At 44.0% G+C, this 17,084-nt stretch overlaps 1 protein-coding gene across 4 annotated transcripts in view; it reads left to right on the top strand.

Moving 5' to 3' along the window:
• AGBL1 (ATP/GTP binding protein like 1) overlaps positions 1–11,509 on the top strand; it is a 286,972-nt gene extending 275,463 nt beyond the window's left edge. For all 4 annotated transcript variants that reach the window (XM_035336082.1, XM_035336078.1, XM_035336079.1 and 1 more), the window contains one exon: positions 7,986–11,509. In XM_035336082.1, the coding sequence (XP_035191973.1) occupies positions 7,986–8,292 (307 nt within the window). In that variant the 3' untranslated portion in view covers positions 8,293–11,509. The remainder of the gene's footprint in view (positions 1–7,985) is intronic.
• Positions 11,510–17,084: the final 5,575 nt, after the last annotated feature.

The raw sequence follows: 17,084 nt of genomic DNA, 5'->3' as shown, positions 1-17,084 counted from the left end.
CATAAAATATATATGTGGCTAAAACACAGTCTGGAAGTGTCTTGGCTATCTTAAAACATTTTGCTTTCAAAACCCTAAATCCTTTAAGTCGCTCAGAGACAACTAAGGGATATATACATATGGAACTTGGACTTTTGAAATTAAATATATAGAGCCAATTACAAACTTGGGTGAAGTCAGTGGAATGATATGAATCAGCACCAAGGGAAACGAGAACCCAGGATTACCTGCATGCCTCTACATTATTTATCCTCAGCCGTGCAAACTTCCAGCATTTAAGCCAAAATCTTTCCACATTTCTTTCCTCCTTACAGTGCCAACATCTCAATTACTGGAAGCACCCAAAAGCGATTACAAGGATTCCAATAATCTTTCTGTATTACAGTGGCTGGGCTGCTAAGTATCATCAATAACTTGATTATCATTTTGAAATGAAATTGCTTGGGGTAGGGGCTCTGTGAGAAAAGCTCCCAAACACTTACAAACCATATTTACAGCAACTCCTACATTATTCAGTGTCCTAATGAGTTCCAGTAGTCCCATACAGGGGTTTTTGCTCACATTTCCACAGGAAGGTTAAGCTGTGCAAAGTCAAAATGTTATCAGTTTTTGGAAGCATTTCTTTTGACTCTTAATCTCAGAGTGAAACCCAAGCCACTGGTAGTGCTGCCTGGTGGATATTATCCCTCCTATTTTATGCCATCCATCTTTTATTTCCTGCATTTACCTCCCATTTTTGATGAATGTAACAAGATTACAGTGGATCAGGTTTAAAACACTTTACTACTAGTTGCTTCTTTGGAGCTGGCCGTGAGTTTCTGTTCAGCAGAAGAGTACAAAATCTGTGAAATGGTTGCAGAACATACCGACGAGGTGTCTCACAGGTACTTGTCATCCAAGAACCTCTAATTCACTTCAACAGCAAAAAGTGGTTGATCAGCCTGCATGCTGGCCCAGAACTGGTGCGGTGGGACATTTTTCTCTTAAATAAACACCAATTTCTAGTGAAATATGGATTTGAAAAGAAAGACCAGACCTGTGCTTTCACAAGACAGCTTAACCCAGGTTCAGTCTCCCAACAGACACTGGATTCTATCCAGTGTCTTATAAAGGTCTTCAACTTGCTTAAAATTGAGTTCCAGGTCTTGAGCAACGTTGTTTGAGAATTTGGCCCAGTGCTGTGCAGATATAGGCAGTCAGAACTCAGATTTTTTTTCAAGGTTGTCTCACATTGCCAGGGATTGACACAGAAGCCAGTGCTGGATGGCATTTTTAGGTGAATGAACTGTTCCCCGGTTGTGTGGAGTGGCTGAACTTGTCTGATGTGACCAAAATTTAGCAGTTTGCATGCATAGTGTGTGAACCAAAGAAGGGAGAGAGGAAGAAAACTAATATTTTGGGGGTCTGCACAGACTGTCAGAGCTCCATTTCATGGCTGATTTGTATCTGTTCAAGGCAGTTGCTTTTATTAATGCTTGCAAGCCCACAGCTATTAGAAGGCAAAAGATGCATTGTTAGTGCTGCACTGATATATGGATTGGTTCTCCATTAAGAAGGAATTAATGACTGTTCATAAGACCAAACCCACAGCCTTTGGTTTCTCACCAGCCTTCCCATCCTGCAAATCTAAAGATCAGCTCATACAAATTTTATTAGTTAATATTAGAAGGAAGCCTGAATTTGACCGAGATGTCTGGAATCCAGGAAGGCCACATAACCTTCAGATGGGAGAACACCCAGTTGTCCTCCACCCAAACTCATCTTTGATAGAAGTATCACAGCTGTGACAATGACACCCTGTAATTCAATTAAATATAATTCCTCCTATTCAGAAAAGGCTTTTCAGTCTCCCAGCCATGTGTAATGAGAGGTGCGTACTCAACTTTTCCTCTGTTACTGCAGCAGTTATCAACCACCTTCTCACCAATAAGGAGAATAGGAACAGTCATTTCTTAGAAGTCTGACAGTTTCTGCCTAATACAAGTAAAATGCTGTCCAGGGCTAAATTGTTGCAAGCCTGATTGAACATTAGGGGACAGTGTTGGCCAGGAGTCAGCCTATTTCATGTTCCTTTTATTTACAAGTCATCCTCACCTCTCTTAAACGATAAAGCCCCACTTGCTCCTTACTTATCTGACTGGTGCACCAGACATCCATTTTTAATCTGGCCAAATCAATTATAAATATTACAGCCTGCAATTACCCTGGGAACTCCTGAAAAACTAATTAGTATGAATCTCACCAATGAATTACACCTTTCTCTTGGCTATTTGCAGCAGGAATAAAAAGAAAGAAAGAAAAAGAAAAAACTGCACTCCAAGAGACCAAACATCTCTCAGCCATAGCAAACAGAATTCAAGGCAGTGTTTAATTATGTTCATATTGTTCGTGGAAGGATGGCCCACGATGGGCTGAAAGCCAGGGCACCTGGCATTGCCTAGGGCTTAGCTTGAATTTTCTTAGGAGATGTAAGATGTAAAAGTCCTTGGCAAAGAGTCTTTGGAAAAAGAGATCTTATGAGAGCCCACAAGTTCATATCATTCGTGTTTACTGTGTAGCAGCAAAGGAGGCAAATGCAATAGTTCTTTAAGCTGGAGCCATCTTGCATCAGCGCATAGCTGATTCCCTCCCTTAGAGAGGTCAGGGACTAAGCAGAGCTTGTCTGGCTTTTCTCAGGCAGGAAGAGAAGCCAGGCTGCTGTCTGGGGAGCTCATGAATTGCAGAGATGAAATTGGAAAGTCATAGCAAGGTGTGCACCACACCTTGTAGCAAGTGAATCAAGACACAAAGGGCAGACTAAAGGCCTTCTTTGTTGGCATCTTGTTGCTGTAGTGTATATCTTGCACTAGGTGTAATTACCTAAAAGCATCACAGTTGTTTCATTTATCTCCTAAAATTATCCTTTATGAAGCTATTAAAGGCAGAATTATACTCTGGGCTAACTGCAAATGTGGCTGCTTTAGATTCATTTTAGATTCTTTACAAGACTTCAGAAGCAGTGTTCCTGTAAAATACATTTAATAAAACATCTGAATTCCTCAAAAGCAAAACTGTACAAGATCACACGCCCTTTTAGACGTGGTGACATAGGTGGAATTTTTATGTCAAAAAAAGGAAGGGCAAAACAATCCCAACCCACTGCAGAGTGCAGAAGAGCTGCAGGGCACTTTACTTAGCAGCATGTAAGTAATGGTGTAGAACTTTGTTGGAAAAGGAGAGATTCCCCTTCCACACAGGTGATATAATGGGTCAGGGAACTTGGTGGTGTCTCCAGTCCCTGTCTGAGTGGAGAAAAAGAGCACCCTTATTTCAGGTGAATGCTGTAATTGCTGAGAATATGGCCTCTTTGTGTCCGAAAATATATTTTTTTCTGTATTTTCACAGTAAAATGTCTGATATCTTGGACATTTTCAACTAATCAATTTCCTGACTTATTTCTGTCTATGAGCTGTGTTATGGACATCCTTGGCTCCACATGCACAGCTGTATCCCTGTATTGGACAACTTCCAGTGGATTGGGACATATCACGATGGAGAGAAGGTTTAGGGGAAGGAGAGTGTAGGGCTATGGACAGGGTAATTATGCAGCTACCAGGATGTTATTTTTCACTGCAGAGAGAAGATAAAGATAAGCTTGTTTGTTGATTCATCTTCACAGGGAGTCATCGGTATATCCGTGGTCAGTGGTGGTCCCCAGCCTCGGAATTTGCTTCCTTTTGGTCTGAAGCATTTAACCACTTGCTTCCTAGATTTGCTCTGCCAAAACTGTAGCAAATTTCACAAGAGTGAGCTGAGCAATATGTATTTAAAAAAGAAGAAGAAGAAGAAGTTCAGTTTTCTTCCCTACAATACTGCAACTTCTAGGCCAGTCAAGTGAAGGTCAAGCAGCAAACCTGAACAATAGTCACAGATTCCCTAAGAGGGACAGTTGTCAGTGCCCATTCTTTCCAGAAGAAAAGATAAAATGTTCTATTTTGAGCAATTTAGTAGAATATACACAGAGCAAGTGACCTGCCACACAAGCAAAATGTAAGTGAAAAATTCCAAGAAATGACTTAGGAAATATCTCGTTTTTTCAAGTGCTCTGGGAGTGTGTGCACGTACATCATGTAGCTATATCCTGTCAGCCAGAACTACAGACTGTGTTTTCCGATGTGCAGTTCAGCAGGACAGCTGACTTACAAGGTTTCTGTCCAGCTGTGAGGTCGGCTGACTTAGAACGAGGGGTTTGTGGGAAACACCTGAAAGAATTGTTTCCCAGCCATACCAAAATGCTCCAGTTTTACTGGCATGTAGAGAAGTACAGAACTTGTCCTTTTCTTCATGTTATGTCAGAAAAAAAAAAGACAAAACAAACAACAACAACAAAATAATTATTTTACAGTGTACCAAAGCCTGCTTTCTTTCTAAACCCAAGCATACAAACAAACACACCCACATACAAAAGCAGAACTAATTAAGATCAAGTCATATCTCAATAACTATGCAAATTAAAAATCAAAACAAAGAAATTCTATTTATCACATCATAAAGTTGCAAATTGCTGTTGTGGCTCCCATCAACTGCAATAGATGAGGGCTACGAGGCTGTAGGTTTTGAATTAGTAGATCAACCACCACACATACATGTTTTATTGTGATAGCTGGGGGATTGTTGGCTGTAGATATATTAACAGCTTTCACTCCCCCTCTTCTGCACTGTGTTCACGTTCAGTGGTATTCATAGACTATATTTGTCTTGGAGTTCTCTAATGTAATGCCATTGGTCTTCCTCGTTGTTTACCTTCTGTAAGACAACATCATTATTCTTTGGTAAATCTGTTTCATGTCCCCTGGGTGTTTTATTTTGTTTACTTTTTATTTCTTTTTTTTTGTGGGGAGAATTCTTTTGCAGCTTTTAAAAATCAGATTAAAACCAAACAAAAATACCAAGAACCTGCCCCTGACAAAAACCTCTTTTTTGGGAATGAAAGAAACCCATGCCCTCTGCAATTGTACGCAGTTGTCTAGATGATGGCATTTCTGCTCATTACCATCTTTCACCATTTGCATTATCTCCTAGAGGAGCTGGTCTTTGTGACGTGGTGGAGCAGCGTGCAATGACTTTGGCAGCTTCATCAGTGGGACTCTGGCTCCCCAGCAATACTGCCTGCTGCCTCCTCTCCTCTTTCACAAGCACCTCTAACCTTCTGGTTTGAAATAACCCATTTGTATTGCTTTGGTTTGTGTTTTATATCTTCCCACTGCAGAAAGTGAATTATTGGGATGGAAAGTTCCACATGGAAGAGAAATGTAGCTGGTTTGTAGAGGTTGCTAATCTGATACAAAGCCTCTCAATTTTTAAGTCACCAGGGTGATTACAGCCTCTCGTGGGCAGCGAGACGAAGTTGATGCCATCTATTTGCTGTTTGGTAGCTCATTATGTGATGTGTGGTGGTGGCATTGATCCAGTCAGTAGCAAGTATCAATCCAAATCGGAGAAGCCACCACTTAGGTCAGGTCTAATTGGCTTGCTCATTCACTGTCGCAGCAAATAATCAAGGCACGGAGCAAACTGGGAAGAAAGGCATCTTTCTTGACCTCTAAAGATGGTCTAGGTACAGCCTCGCATGTGGTGAACCTCTCTCTGCAGTGTGTATGTGCAGCTATTGAATCGTCACGGCCTTTGTATGCTGTGTAGGTAGGCAGCATGGCAGGAGCTATCCAGGAAAGGAGAGTTTCTGAAGGGCATTACAAAGGTTTTATTCATATATACTTGCTTCCTAAAGACTGTCCTGTAAGTCTTCAATGTAAGGAAATGCTAGTTTGGTGTGGTTTTCTTTTTCATATTCTGATTGCTGATTTCCAGATTTTCCTTCCATACTAAAGTGCTTCTGTGCTAGAATTCATTTTCCTCTTTTAGTCAGAAATGCGGTCCTAAAATCATTTAAGTCATCAGCTAAGCTCAGAAGGTTCTCTGTTAATGTGTTTCCCATGTTTAAGTAATAATAGGGATTTTTTTAACCATTATCCTGTTAATGCAAATGCTTGACATTCAGTTCCTAGACTGCAAACTGAGCTGTTGTTCCATGTGTAAAATAACTGCGTTGGGTGGCCGCTATGCTCTGTCTCAGTGGCATCAGCAGCTCCTCCCAAACATACAAGTGCAGTGTCCAAAGTGGATACACTCAGGTTGTTTTTGATTGCAAGGAATCAAAAGCTCATAAATGAAAAATCTGGCTCCCCTGAGTTTACACAGCTTTGAAAATTATCACGGGTACTTGGTGTCATGGTAATTCATGCCATCCTTCATCTGCAAAAAGATAAAAAAATCAGCTCCACTGGTCAGCCTCAGTATACTGAGACCACTGCTTGTTACTTTTTGTGCCGAGAGAATTGTCCTGGTTTGTTTTGTTTTGTTTCATGTCACATACTCAATTTCAGGATGAGTTCTTCCTGACCTAGATTTCTGGGCAGACTGAAGTGGAGCCAGAAACTGTAAAAGTGCATAATTATTCATTTATTTATTTTTAAGCTGTACAGCTCTATTAGGCTTTCAGAGAATCCTTTATACCCTGCCTTTGAAGTAAAGTAAGCCAGAGATCCGCCAGCAAAGTGGGATGAAACTGCTTGTTTCTGATTGCAGAGTAGTCTGTATACAGTTCAGATCTGGATACTCGAAGCTAGGAAAAAGTTATGCAGAGAGGAAAGAGATCAATACATCCAAGAGCAATACTTTACACCTTTGGTATGTTCTGAAACCTCAGATGCTGGCAGTGCTGTGAAACAGCTGAGAGCTGGAAGATTATTCCGGTTACTGACATGTAAATGAGCAGACCACACATTAAATCTGTGTATACTCCATCTGCCAAGCCATTCATTCTTCCCAACTTGGGACAAATTAGAAACTCTGGCCCAGTGGCGGAAGATTATTATTCCTTTCCCAGTCCCCCAAAGCAATACATTCTCCTGCTTTGAGTCTGATTGAAAACACTGACCTGGAGGTGAAAAACACAGTATCTGTCCCCCTGAATCATCCAGACTCTGACCTAGGCAGCCCTGAAACCACAGGCTGCTTTCTAGTCTCAAAAAATTACCCAGCTGCCCTCCCGGACTAAGGGCCAAATTGGAACTAGACAGCTAGAGAGGAGAAAGACCCTATCCCCCAGAGCCATCAGGTCTTGTGGTTACAGTTCTGTCATAAATATTGCATTAGACTATCTTAATAGAAAATGTATTGAAAGTGAACATGTAAAGAAAGCCTACAACATTCCTGTAAGTAAATGGCAGGAGGCTAAGATGGTATAACCTACCCTTCTGAGAGACAAAGGAGCTGTGGCAGCTGTTCAAGAGTCTCTCTTCAGCCATTCTGACTTGCTTCTGAATTTGGCCTTTCTTCAGTAAGTCGTGCTGTCAGAGCCTTTTCATGCTCCTTCCAAAACACGAGCACTCCTGGTATTTCTGCCCACCTCCGAGTCAGTGTGCTCCAAGTCCCTAGAGCCTCTGTTTTCTGCCTGTGCTGCCTCTTGTTAGCAGTGCTCTGAGCTTGCACAGAACAGGAGGCAAAGATGCCAAAGCACTTCAAGCACCTGGATTACTTAGATCTTACACCACACACGGAACTACAGCGAGGTGGATGATGATTAAACCAGCAACCTTGTGGAAACTGAATACCGCCTCCTCTACTGCATTTCAGCTGCTTTAACCTTGTAAGTGCCTTGAGGCAAGGATGATGCTGTCTGTGTATAAAACACTCTACATTAGCAATAGCAGTAATAACAATAATAATGCATTTCTCCTATGGGTTAGGTAAGTATCACTCTTCTTCATTTTACAGCTGGTGAAACAGACACAAAGACACACAGGATCTTGCTTAGTGCCATCTTATGCTCCATTAGCAGAGCCAGGATTGAACCCAGGAAATGGATTTTCTTGTTCCTTGCTCTTACCGCTAGGTAACACACCCGCCTTTGATGACATCCAATCTCTCTTGTGATTTTTCTGCAGAAGCTGCAGCAACAGCAGCCTGGAGACTGATGATGAACCTCCTTGTGTGGAAGAAATCGATTATAATACTGACAGTTGTTCTGATGGTGAAGGGGACTTCTCGGAGCTAGACCAAGAGATCCAGGAGTGCCTCTCGTGTGTGGAAGGAGCGGCAGAAGATGAGGGAGAGACCACAGGACAGACATGCAGCTCCAAGGCTCTCAGAGGGCTTTACATTTCCAGCCAGCCAGCATCCAACAGTACGGCTCTCCCTCTGCGTTCAACACCGCTCGGGGTGTACAGTGGGTTTGAAGGGAGCCCTGCGTAAGCAAGGCTTTGACTTGCAGAGCAGTAAGCAAATGGGCTACTGCTTATATTCACCTGCTTGCCAGCTTCAGCACCCTTCCCAGATGCATTGCTCTGGTTCCGCATGGAAAACTGACGGTGTGTTTGTGGAATTTGTACACATATATATACCGAGAACAGCTCCTTGCACTTTGTACACAAGGCAGAGTACAACGTGAGAACATCATCCATTCCCAAACAGAATCCCCACTTCCATGGCTGCCTCTAGTATGCGGAGTCATATAGAGTGACCCAAGGAATGGTATTCTGAGTGTCCAAAGAACAAGACACTGCGTCCCGTTTCCTGGTTTAGGTTCTTATTATGGCAGCAGCCTTTGCCCACAAATCCTGGAACAGTGACAGTTTCTGAGGCCTTTGGCCAGAGCTCTCCATTACCATTAGTTTCTCCAGAACTGTAGAGCACGTATCTGATCTCTGATCAGAATTTTGACAGTGTTTTTAATGGGTTGGGTCAGGGTGTGCATGCTTCTGAGCTGTTCATATCTCAGCAACAGTGTGCAGAATCCAACATGCCACAGTAAGGAAAGCACTGCTGACAGTAGGGGGCAGGTCCCTGGAAACCTGGGCTAAATTCACCTCTTTGCTGCACTGGAATGAACTAGTCCAGCACAATCTCATTCGAGTCACTTCATGCTTGAACTGATGGGCCCAAGTGCAGAATTTGTTTCACAGATGCAATGAAATTATACTTTCTTTGTGAGACATCCTTCCAGCAGGATGTGCTGAGAGAGTACAGATACAGCAGTTCATCCTGGGGAACTATGTAAAGATGCTGTTGGGAGTGACAGGAGTTGGAAGCATTGCAAGGAGGAAAAGATGTTCTCTTGATTTAGCTGGGGTCCCACAATATTGTGCTAATGGATTAGTGATGGTGGAAATATCTGAAGTGAATTTAGCCCAAGAAGCAGTCCAGTGACTAATTATTCTTTTTTAGTTTTTTTATGATACCGCTAAGGAAACCTAGTTCATGGAACAGGACCTCATTGTTCCAGATAGCAATATAAGAGAAGATACTAATTGTGGGTTATTCATAGGACACGGCGTGCTGGTGATTCCCGTAACAAAGTCAGAACAGCTTCTCCTTTGATCCACAAATGGAAAAAAAAAAAAAAAAAAAAAAAAAAAAAAGATTAAAGATTTCTCATAAAATTGTCTGCAAAAAACATCCCCTGATTCTATAAAGTGCTGTCTACAGTGCTGTCTGTGTTACAGATAACACAGGAATGTCTTTGCAAGCCTTAATCCACTGGCATTAGAGTTCACTGTGTCTCCACGCAGATGTCCAAAGCAATGGAGATGTGGCTTTGTGAACTTCAACACAGTCCAAGAACCCAAACGTGTGCCTGAAGTCCCTAAAGCCTGAAGCCTGTATAACCACACTGCACTCCTCATATTGCCTGTACTTATCATGTGTCTTAGACTCTGCTGCTGCAAACGGAGAATTGTCTTGAACCCAGATGGTTCAAGTGTGCTGTGCAAGAGGCTCCCATCTCTGTCACTGCATCCTTTATGAGGCTCAAGGAGAAGGATGAATGTATAGTGACTTGTACCATTACAGACTATAAGGCCTCCACTGCTGGTGATTACTGTTATTATTATTGATGTGTGATTAAAAGCACTATGACATCCTCTCCTCTTTATGGTGTTTGTAGAGAGAATTACTGGAGCAGACTGATTTTTTTTTTTTTTTTTCTTTTTTAATTTTCTGGTGCATTTGTGAACACCTTTCCCCAGACTATGTGGACATACACTTCCATCAGGAGACTGCTCTTTGGAGAAACTGCTTCTTCCTATCCTGCTGGGGTTTCAGTATCCAGGTGTTTGAAAGTCTTCACCGCCATATCACAGTTCTCTCTGTCTCTAGCTCTCTCTTTATGACACCGCTCAAAAGACAGTCAGCTTGGGTCCTCAGAAGCTGAGCTTCTTAGACGGAGCTAATTCATTAGGTATGGTGTGTGTTCTCTGTTCAGACGTCATGTTCTGCTTGCTTTAGTGTGCAGCTTGTTGCACACAATACTGAATCTTCATAAAAGGATGGCTCACAGGAATGGGCATCAAAGAGGTAAAACAGGTGCTCCCATTATAATAGTCCGTATAACATTGCTTAAAAGCTTATTATTGAAAAATGCTATATGTGCATAGGTGACTTCAAAATCCAAGATTCATATGCATGACAAAACACTCACACTGTGCTGGATCCAGTCTGCAGTCCGTGTTGTAAGATCTCCAGCATGCAGCATTACCCTGGGACACAGGGCAAAAATCTACCACTATGTCTGTAGATGTGCCTGTATGCATCCAGAGCCTCTCTTCACGCTGTGTTCTATATCAACACCCTCCAATCTTATTGGAAAGGAAAATAAGTCTTCTTAGAGCAGCATATTTCTTAATGAGGCACCAATATTTTAGCTATAAATACTACAGGCCAGCCTCAGCCTTCTAGCTGTTTCCTTCTGAACTTGTTACGCTAGGGAGAACTCTGTTCAGTGGGCAAACCCTGCCATAGTTGTGATTCATTCAATCTACAGATGGTGGCAGAGTAGTCCAAATATAATAAAAGGGGAGATGTCACCTCCATGCATGTTTGGAGCCAAATGTATAGTGCTGTTACACAAATCTATGTGCTCGGAACTGCAGGAGGAAAAAAAGAGAGATGGCAAAGGCCCTTGGTGTGCTGTCAGCATCCGGGATCTGAGTGCAGCAGGGGAGCAAAACCTGGGCAGAGCCACCACTCCTGCACAGATGCTGCTGTGCGGTATGAAATATCCAGCCAAGGCTTCTTCCTGACAACTTCTGTGTTTGTGCCAAACAACCTGTCCGCACGGGGTGGCGATGGGCAAGTGAACCCCCCAAACCCAAGGGTACCCAGCCTTCGACTGAGAAGGTGGGAGCAGAGGAAGTGCAGAGGGAGGTTTGGCTGACCAACCAGTAGGGAACGGCACCTGGAAACCTCCAGAAGAAGCAGTTTTGTGGGCTGGCTCATTCTTCCAAGAGCTTTTATGGGGAGCAGATACTCTTCTTCTTTTGACAGACCTCTAGAGGTCAGGAGAGGGCCTCCACCGCGCACCGCTCTCTCCCCGTTATTAAAATTCTCCCTGAGTCATGGTAATTAAGCAGAACTAGGCTCTGCACAGAGGAACGGAAGTGCATTGACTTTAATAAAACAGAGTGTAAAACAACTTCAGATTAACTCCAGCCTTGTTTATTCTTGCACACTTGTAATTCTGGTTCGGTATTTCCCCAGTGAATGGAGCCGTTGTGCCCCGCGCTGAGGCATGTCACCTCACTTCAGCCTGCTAAGTGCTGAGCAGGGAGGCCACTGCCTTTTCTTGCCATCGCGAGCTAATCCTGAAGAATTTGGAAACAGCCGATGGAGAAAGGGAGGGAGGAGAGGGACGTCTCCCTGCTCCCCACCGTTGTCATTCCTCAAGAGTCGGCAAGGCTGTCAGGTTGAGACACAAGCCAAATATTTCCACAATGGCCGGAGGAGATGGTGTCCTAGAGGCACTCGGGTAGCCCACGCCGCTAAAGCGCTTCTGGGCTCCTGCCAGACACATTAACTTTTTTTTTTACTGCTGCCTTTTTTCTCGCTGACTCTCTTCGCGGCCGTGAATAGCTCTGCTCTCCTTCCTCCCCTCCCTGTGGTTTACATGACATGGGTAGAAGATGCGGCGCCGAGCCGCGCTCACACTGCTCCCTCTGTCTCAGCCTCTCACTGGCTCTCGGGCCCGCCCGGCCACAAGAGCCGCTTCCCATCCGAGGTGATGCGAAGGCTGCCTGGTGAAATACACGCGCGTGTGTAAAACCCCTGGGCTGAAAATAAATAATTAAACAATAAAAATAAAAAGAATCAAGTCAGCAAACTAAAGGAAGAGCAAAATCTAATTAGTTTTATCTGCTGTTTGTTATGAGGCTGTCAGAGTGCTCTATCCCCCGGTTTTACAGCACTCTGGAAAATAACAGCAATAATAATAATAAACAACGGTGCACTGGGTTGTTTTTGAAGCAAGCAGGGAGCAGATTAAGGAGGGGAAAAGACAGCAGCCCCTCTCCTCATGGGTTTTCTCCTGCCAAAAAAGCAGAGGCGCAGGTGGTAGCGCTATCTCCTCTCTTAGCTGTCCTTGGACGAGATCCCCTGCCCCTGCCCATCACCTGGAGACAGAAAGCACGAGTGGGCGACTGTTTGGCAGCCAACGCAGGGCACTCAGATTGTATTTCTTGCTCTGCCACCAATCTGTGTGCTTTTGACCGAGATATTTTGACCGAGCCTTGGCTCCCAGCCCCAGTTACTGATGTGAAACAGGAACAAGGCTTTTTGATTCCTCATAGCGAATGCAGCAAGGTGGGAGTGACAGTGGGGGTGTATTTGGGGGGGGGCAAGAAATGGGGCTGTAAAACTACCCACATGTTTGTACTGTAGTGATTTCGACTGTTGCCAGTGGAGGTTATTCTGTGCAGGAGTGTGATGGTAGCTGCCATCACTACTTTCCACTTTAATGATGTATGGTGATGGTTCATTAGGCTCTTCCTCTTCCAGCGGTGCTGGGTAATTTTAGAAGTCCCTCCTTGGAGGTTGTTATTTGCCTCTCCTGTCCCATGCTCTTGTCCTCATGCTGTGGAAACTTACACACCTGTTTCAGGGAGAGCAGGATTTAACCCTGTGTTTGTAAACTTTTTATGGTTTTCCAGGCAGAGGGCTGGCCACAAGTCTCCACCTGGAGATAACGTGCAGAAGCCTGGAGTACTGAAAACTTGGCATGTGTACTTGCATCAGGAAAGATGAGTGAGAAGGCTAAAGAAGGGGTAAGAAATAAATTGGAGGAGAGGAAGGAGGGGACAGTGCAGGGAGAGGGATGAAGGGAACAGAGAGGAATGGGAGCAGGGGCATTTGGGGGAGAGACAGGCAGAGAAATGGGAGAATTGTTCCTATTTGTGTATCCTCTTCCGTCCCCAGATAATGTGTCAGTATTAACAGTACCGAGAAACAACCTCTCTACTGTAGAATAAATCTGCCACTGTATTCCCCACTCCATAAACAGCAGCCAAGTCTGTATCCTCAGCGCTGCATTGTGTGTTCAGTGCTGGATTTTGTGAGTGCTTTTCATGATGGTTAAGCCTGTATCATTTCTGGCCTTAGGTTTCCTCTCCAGGGACTCACATCCTCAGACAGATTCTGGAGGATCTATGGCATTTTATTGTCGACGCAGCACTTTGTGGCTACTTTTCTCACCTTTTCTTTGTTCTGCTTCTCTTATTGAAATTTTTAAAAAGTGGAAGGGAGGGAAATGAAGGAGATGAACAGGAGTGAGAGAGAAAAGAGAAAGGAGAAAGAAGTTCCCTGCTTTCTGTCTAGCAAGGTCTCCAGCAGGATGGTGAGGCGGCTATTTTGGCATCATGGTTTTAAGCCTTCGATTAAGCAGCTTGTAGCTCATGCAGGGATGAGCAACAGGGAAAGGCAAATCTATCACTGAATACAATCATCCATTAGATAGCCTGGCAATAACTCCAGGCCTGGTAAACAACCATTACCTTTGGCTAACTGAGCTCTGGGCACTGATGGCTGGCTCCTTACCAGCTGATGTAATTGCAGAGCTCCATTTCTTGCCCCCCTTGCTCCTAAATGCCTGACCGAAGGCTTTGCCTGGATGGTTTCCAGTGTGTGCTCTGGCAGTGCATGCTTTCCTTGTTTGAGTGTATGCTCATGCACAGATCTGCAAAGGTTTCCCGGCTTTGCTACAGCGTTTTCATACCAAGTTATTTAGATTTTCTGTGCTTGCGCCCACATCTATGAAGGTATTGATATTTATTTGCAGGGAAAGGAGTCACAATGAGGCTTAAAGCACCAGGATCATTTGGAGATCCTTAAAGAAGGCAGATGGGAGGGATTAATTCCTGCTTCCATCACATATCTGCAGTCACTGAAAGAGAAAAATGCTGCCCATTGCCATGATCAGTTAGGTTTCCTTTGGTCTCGGTGGAAGGGGGCACAGCTGGACCAGGCAACTCCTCAAGGTGAAAGCATGGACTGTGTTGACAAAAAGCCTTTGGATTTGTTTTGACAACACAGTGGTCTTCCAAGTACCAGGCAGAGTGCTAGTTAGGGAGCTCAGAAAATGGAAAATTTAACAGAGGTGAAAAAGAGAGGCCTGGGAGAATAATGGAGAAGCCCGGTAACATCTGAAATGGCCCCAAGTACTAGAAGTGTAAGGGCCAAACAGGGAGAATGTGAAGCCTCAGTACATACACCAAGCTAAGACTTAATCAGCTTCCCATACACATGGGAAAGGGAAAGTAGGAAGAGCAGAAGAAGGATTAATTGGCTGTGAAACATCAGGGAGCTGGCAGGTGGGGTCAAGGAAAGGGGAATGCAGGCCAGCAAGCACTGACAGAGATTGGGGCAGAGGTACAACGACAAGATCTCCTAAGGCAAGGAGAAGAATGGAAGAAAAGTGAAACACTAAAGGTGTGTGAGAAATTCATTAATGCCTTAAAAATGAGAAAAGAATTGTTTAAAATGTTAAAGCATCAGCATATGACTAGAAACAAGAACAGAATGGCACCAGAGCTTGTGTAGACGAAATCAGAAAGGTCCTGGCACAGAATGTGTTAGAGGTGGTTGGGGCACACAAGGGAAGAAAAAGAAATCCCATAAATATGCTAGAAGGAATAAAAGCATGCATTATGTACCACAGAAGGAGAGCACATGCAGAGGGTTGGAATAGTCACTGCCTTTTTAATTCTGCTTATCACCAAAACAGTTGCGACTAGATCCATAGCAGCAGTCATACTGACACAGGGGTGAGAGTAGGCTAGAACAAAGGGGTGTAAATTAAATAATCTTTACATCGAGTCAGTGAATTCAAACTGTTGGACACAAGGGAATTCCCCTTCGGGTTGCCCAAGGAAAGCAGTCTTCGAGCAGTTAGGAATGGGTTTCAAGAGCTTCTTTTGTACTGGGAGGCTTCTGCAGACTGGAGAAGGGCAAACAGGGCATTCATTTGTCAAGATGGGAAACGAAAGAGCCAGGAAAATTTAGATCAGCCAGCTAAGCTGAGTGCCTGTGGAGAAACCTCAACAAATTATGAAACAATCAATTAATTAGCAGCTATAGGATAAGAAGGTGGCAAAAGACAATCAACATGGATTTGTCAAGCTGATCTAATTTTCTTCCTTTATTGGCTAATTGGCTTAGAGGATAAGGCAGAAGTAACATATGCCTTTGCTTCAGGAAAGCTTTCAGTAAGGTCTCACATAACATTTTCATAAAGAACTAAGGAAATATAGTTTGTATGAAATCCGTGTAAAATAGTTGCATGCTAGCTGAGAAATAGCTCACGAAGGCTGGGGTTCATCACCCCTAACTTTAGTCTTCTAGAATTTAGGCATCTAGTCCAAATTACTCTATACAGAGGGTAAATGTAGAGAGTAAATGTCTATGTGCCCTTCTAAGATAATTGTCTAAGTTACATGGAAAGGATCCTTTGCTAAGACACTGTTTTCCTCATTAGCTTCTGAGCAAAGATAAACAAAGCGCTTAGGCAGGACACCTAGCTCAGGAACATGTCCCACACTAACACTCGTGGGGTGCTGTTTCGCTTAAACAGCCGGGGCGGTGCTGTGGAGGATCCGTTTCTTTTCTTCAGAAAAGCCAAAAGTGTTTTGTTGAATCTCAGTTCCCTGGTCACACGCCTCTGTTTATGTCCACACACCTCAGCACACGACAACCTCAGCTCCCACCTCTCCCACATCAGGGTCTGCTCCAGAGCATCCCGACCCAGCTCTGTAACCCCGTCCTTCGCTCTTCCAGCCTCGCTCCTCCGGAGCCAAATACACCAAATGCTGGCGATTCGGGGGGCACCACCCCAGGAGCTGCGATCAGAGCATGCACTCTCACTGGCGGCTGGCTTGCAGGTAGATGCCAAGAGCCCTGGAGCAGGGAGTGCACAGTGAAGCCACTGTGCCAGATGGCCTGCCCGCTCCCGGTTGTAAGAGCTGCTTTGTACTTTTTAGCTTTACTGATGCGGAGAGAACATTTTGAACTGTCTAAGCCTTATAACCTTGTATCATTGGCACACCAACAGCAGCAGCACACTGTTGAACATAATAACAAGGGGGAAAGAGCTGTGGAATTAAATAAGAATTTAAATCTTAGGGTTCGCAGCTCGGAGAAAGAGGCTTTAGCTGTGTTATTTCCAGGAATTGGTTGAGTCATGTTTAAGAATAATGGATAAGAGTAATTATTTCGTGACTATAGCTGAATAAATTATTTGCCAATAATTTTGTCTATGATTTGACCAGTTCTAGCTGCTTTCTCTAATGTGCATATGTGGGAACGTTTGCTGTATTCTGGACGTGTGTGCTGGATGTGCAGCTCCAGTCCTTGGCATCTAGCAGTGAATTTATTCCCCAAAGACAACTTTGAACAAGATTTACCCCAGAGCAACCGAAGGCAGGATTTGATCTGTCATATTCAGAATGATTCATTTTTCACCTCATCAAGTAGGAAGGGAGGAGAGATAAAGAGAGTGGGGAAGTTATTTTGCTCTTCACAACAAACCCTTGTCCTCAAAGTTGGAGCTGCCACAGTGTGGTAAGCGGTGGCCCACCGAGGGACACGACAAATGTTGCTTGGCAACTCCACACCACTGATGGGAAGCGCTCGGCAGGCTGAGCATCACAGAGAGACCGAGACGGAGAGTGAGGTGGTGGCACGCCGGGACACTCGCTGCTGTCTGGCCCCGCTGGAAATGACAC

This window comes from Oxyura jamaicensis, chromosome 10, assembly GCF_011077185.1.
Source record: "Oxyura jamaicensis isolate SHBP4307 breed ruddy duck chromosome 10, BPBGC_Ojam_1.0, whole genome shotgun sequence".
Classification (NCBI taxonomy): domain Eukaryota; kingdom Metazoa; phylum Chordata; class Aves; order Anseriformes; family Anatidae; genus Oxyura; species Oxyura jamaicensis.
The sequence above is the reverse complement of the archived record's forward strand: the minus strand, read 5'-3'. Positions and strand labels throughout refer to the sequence as shown.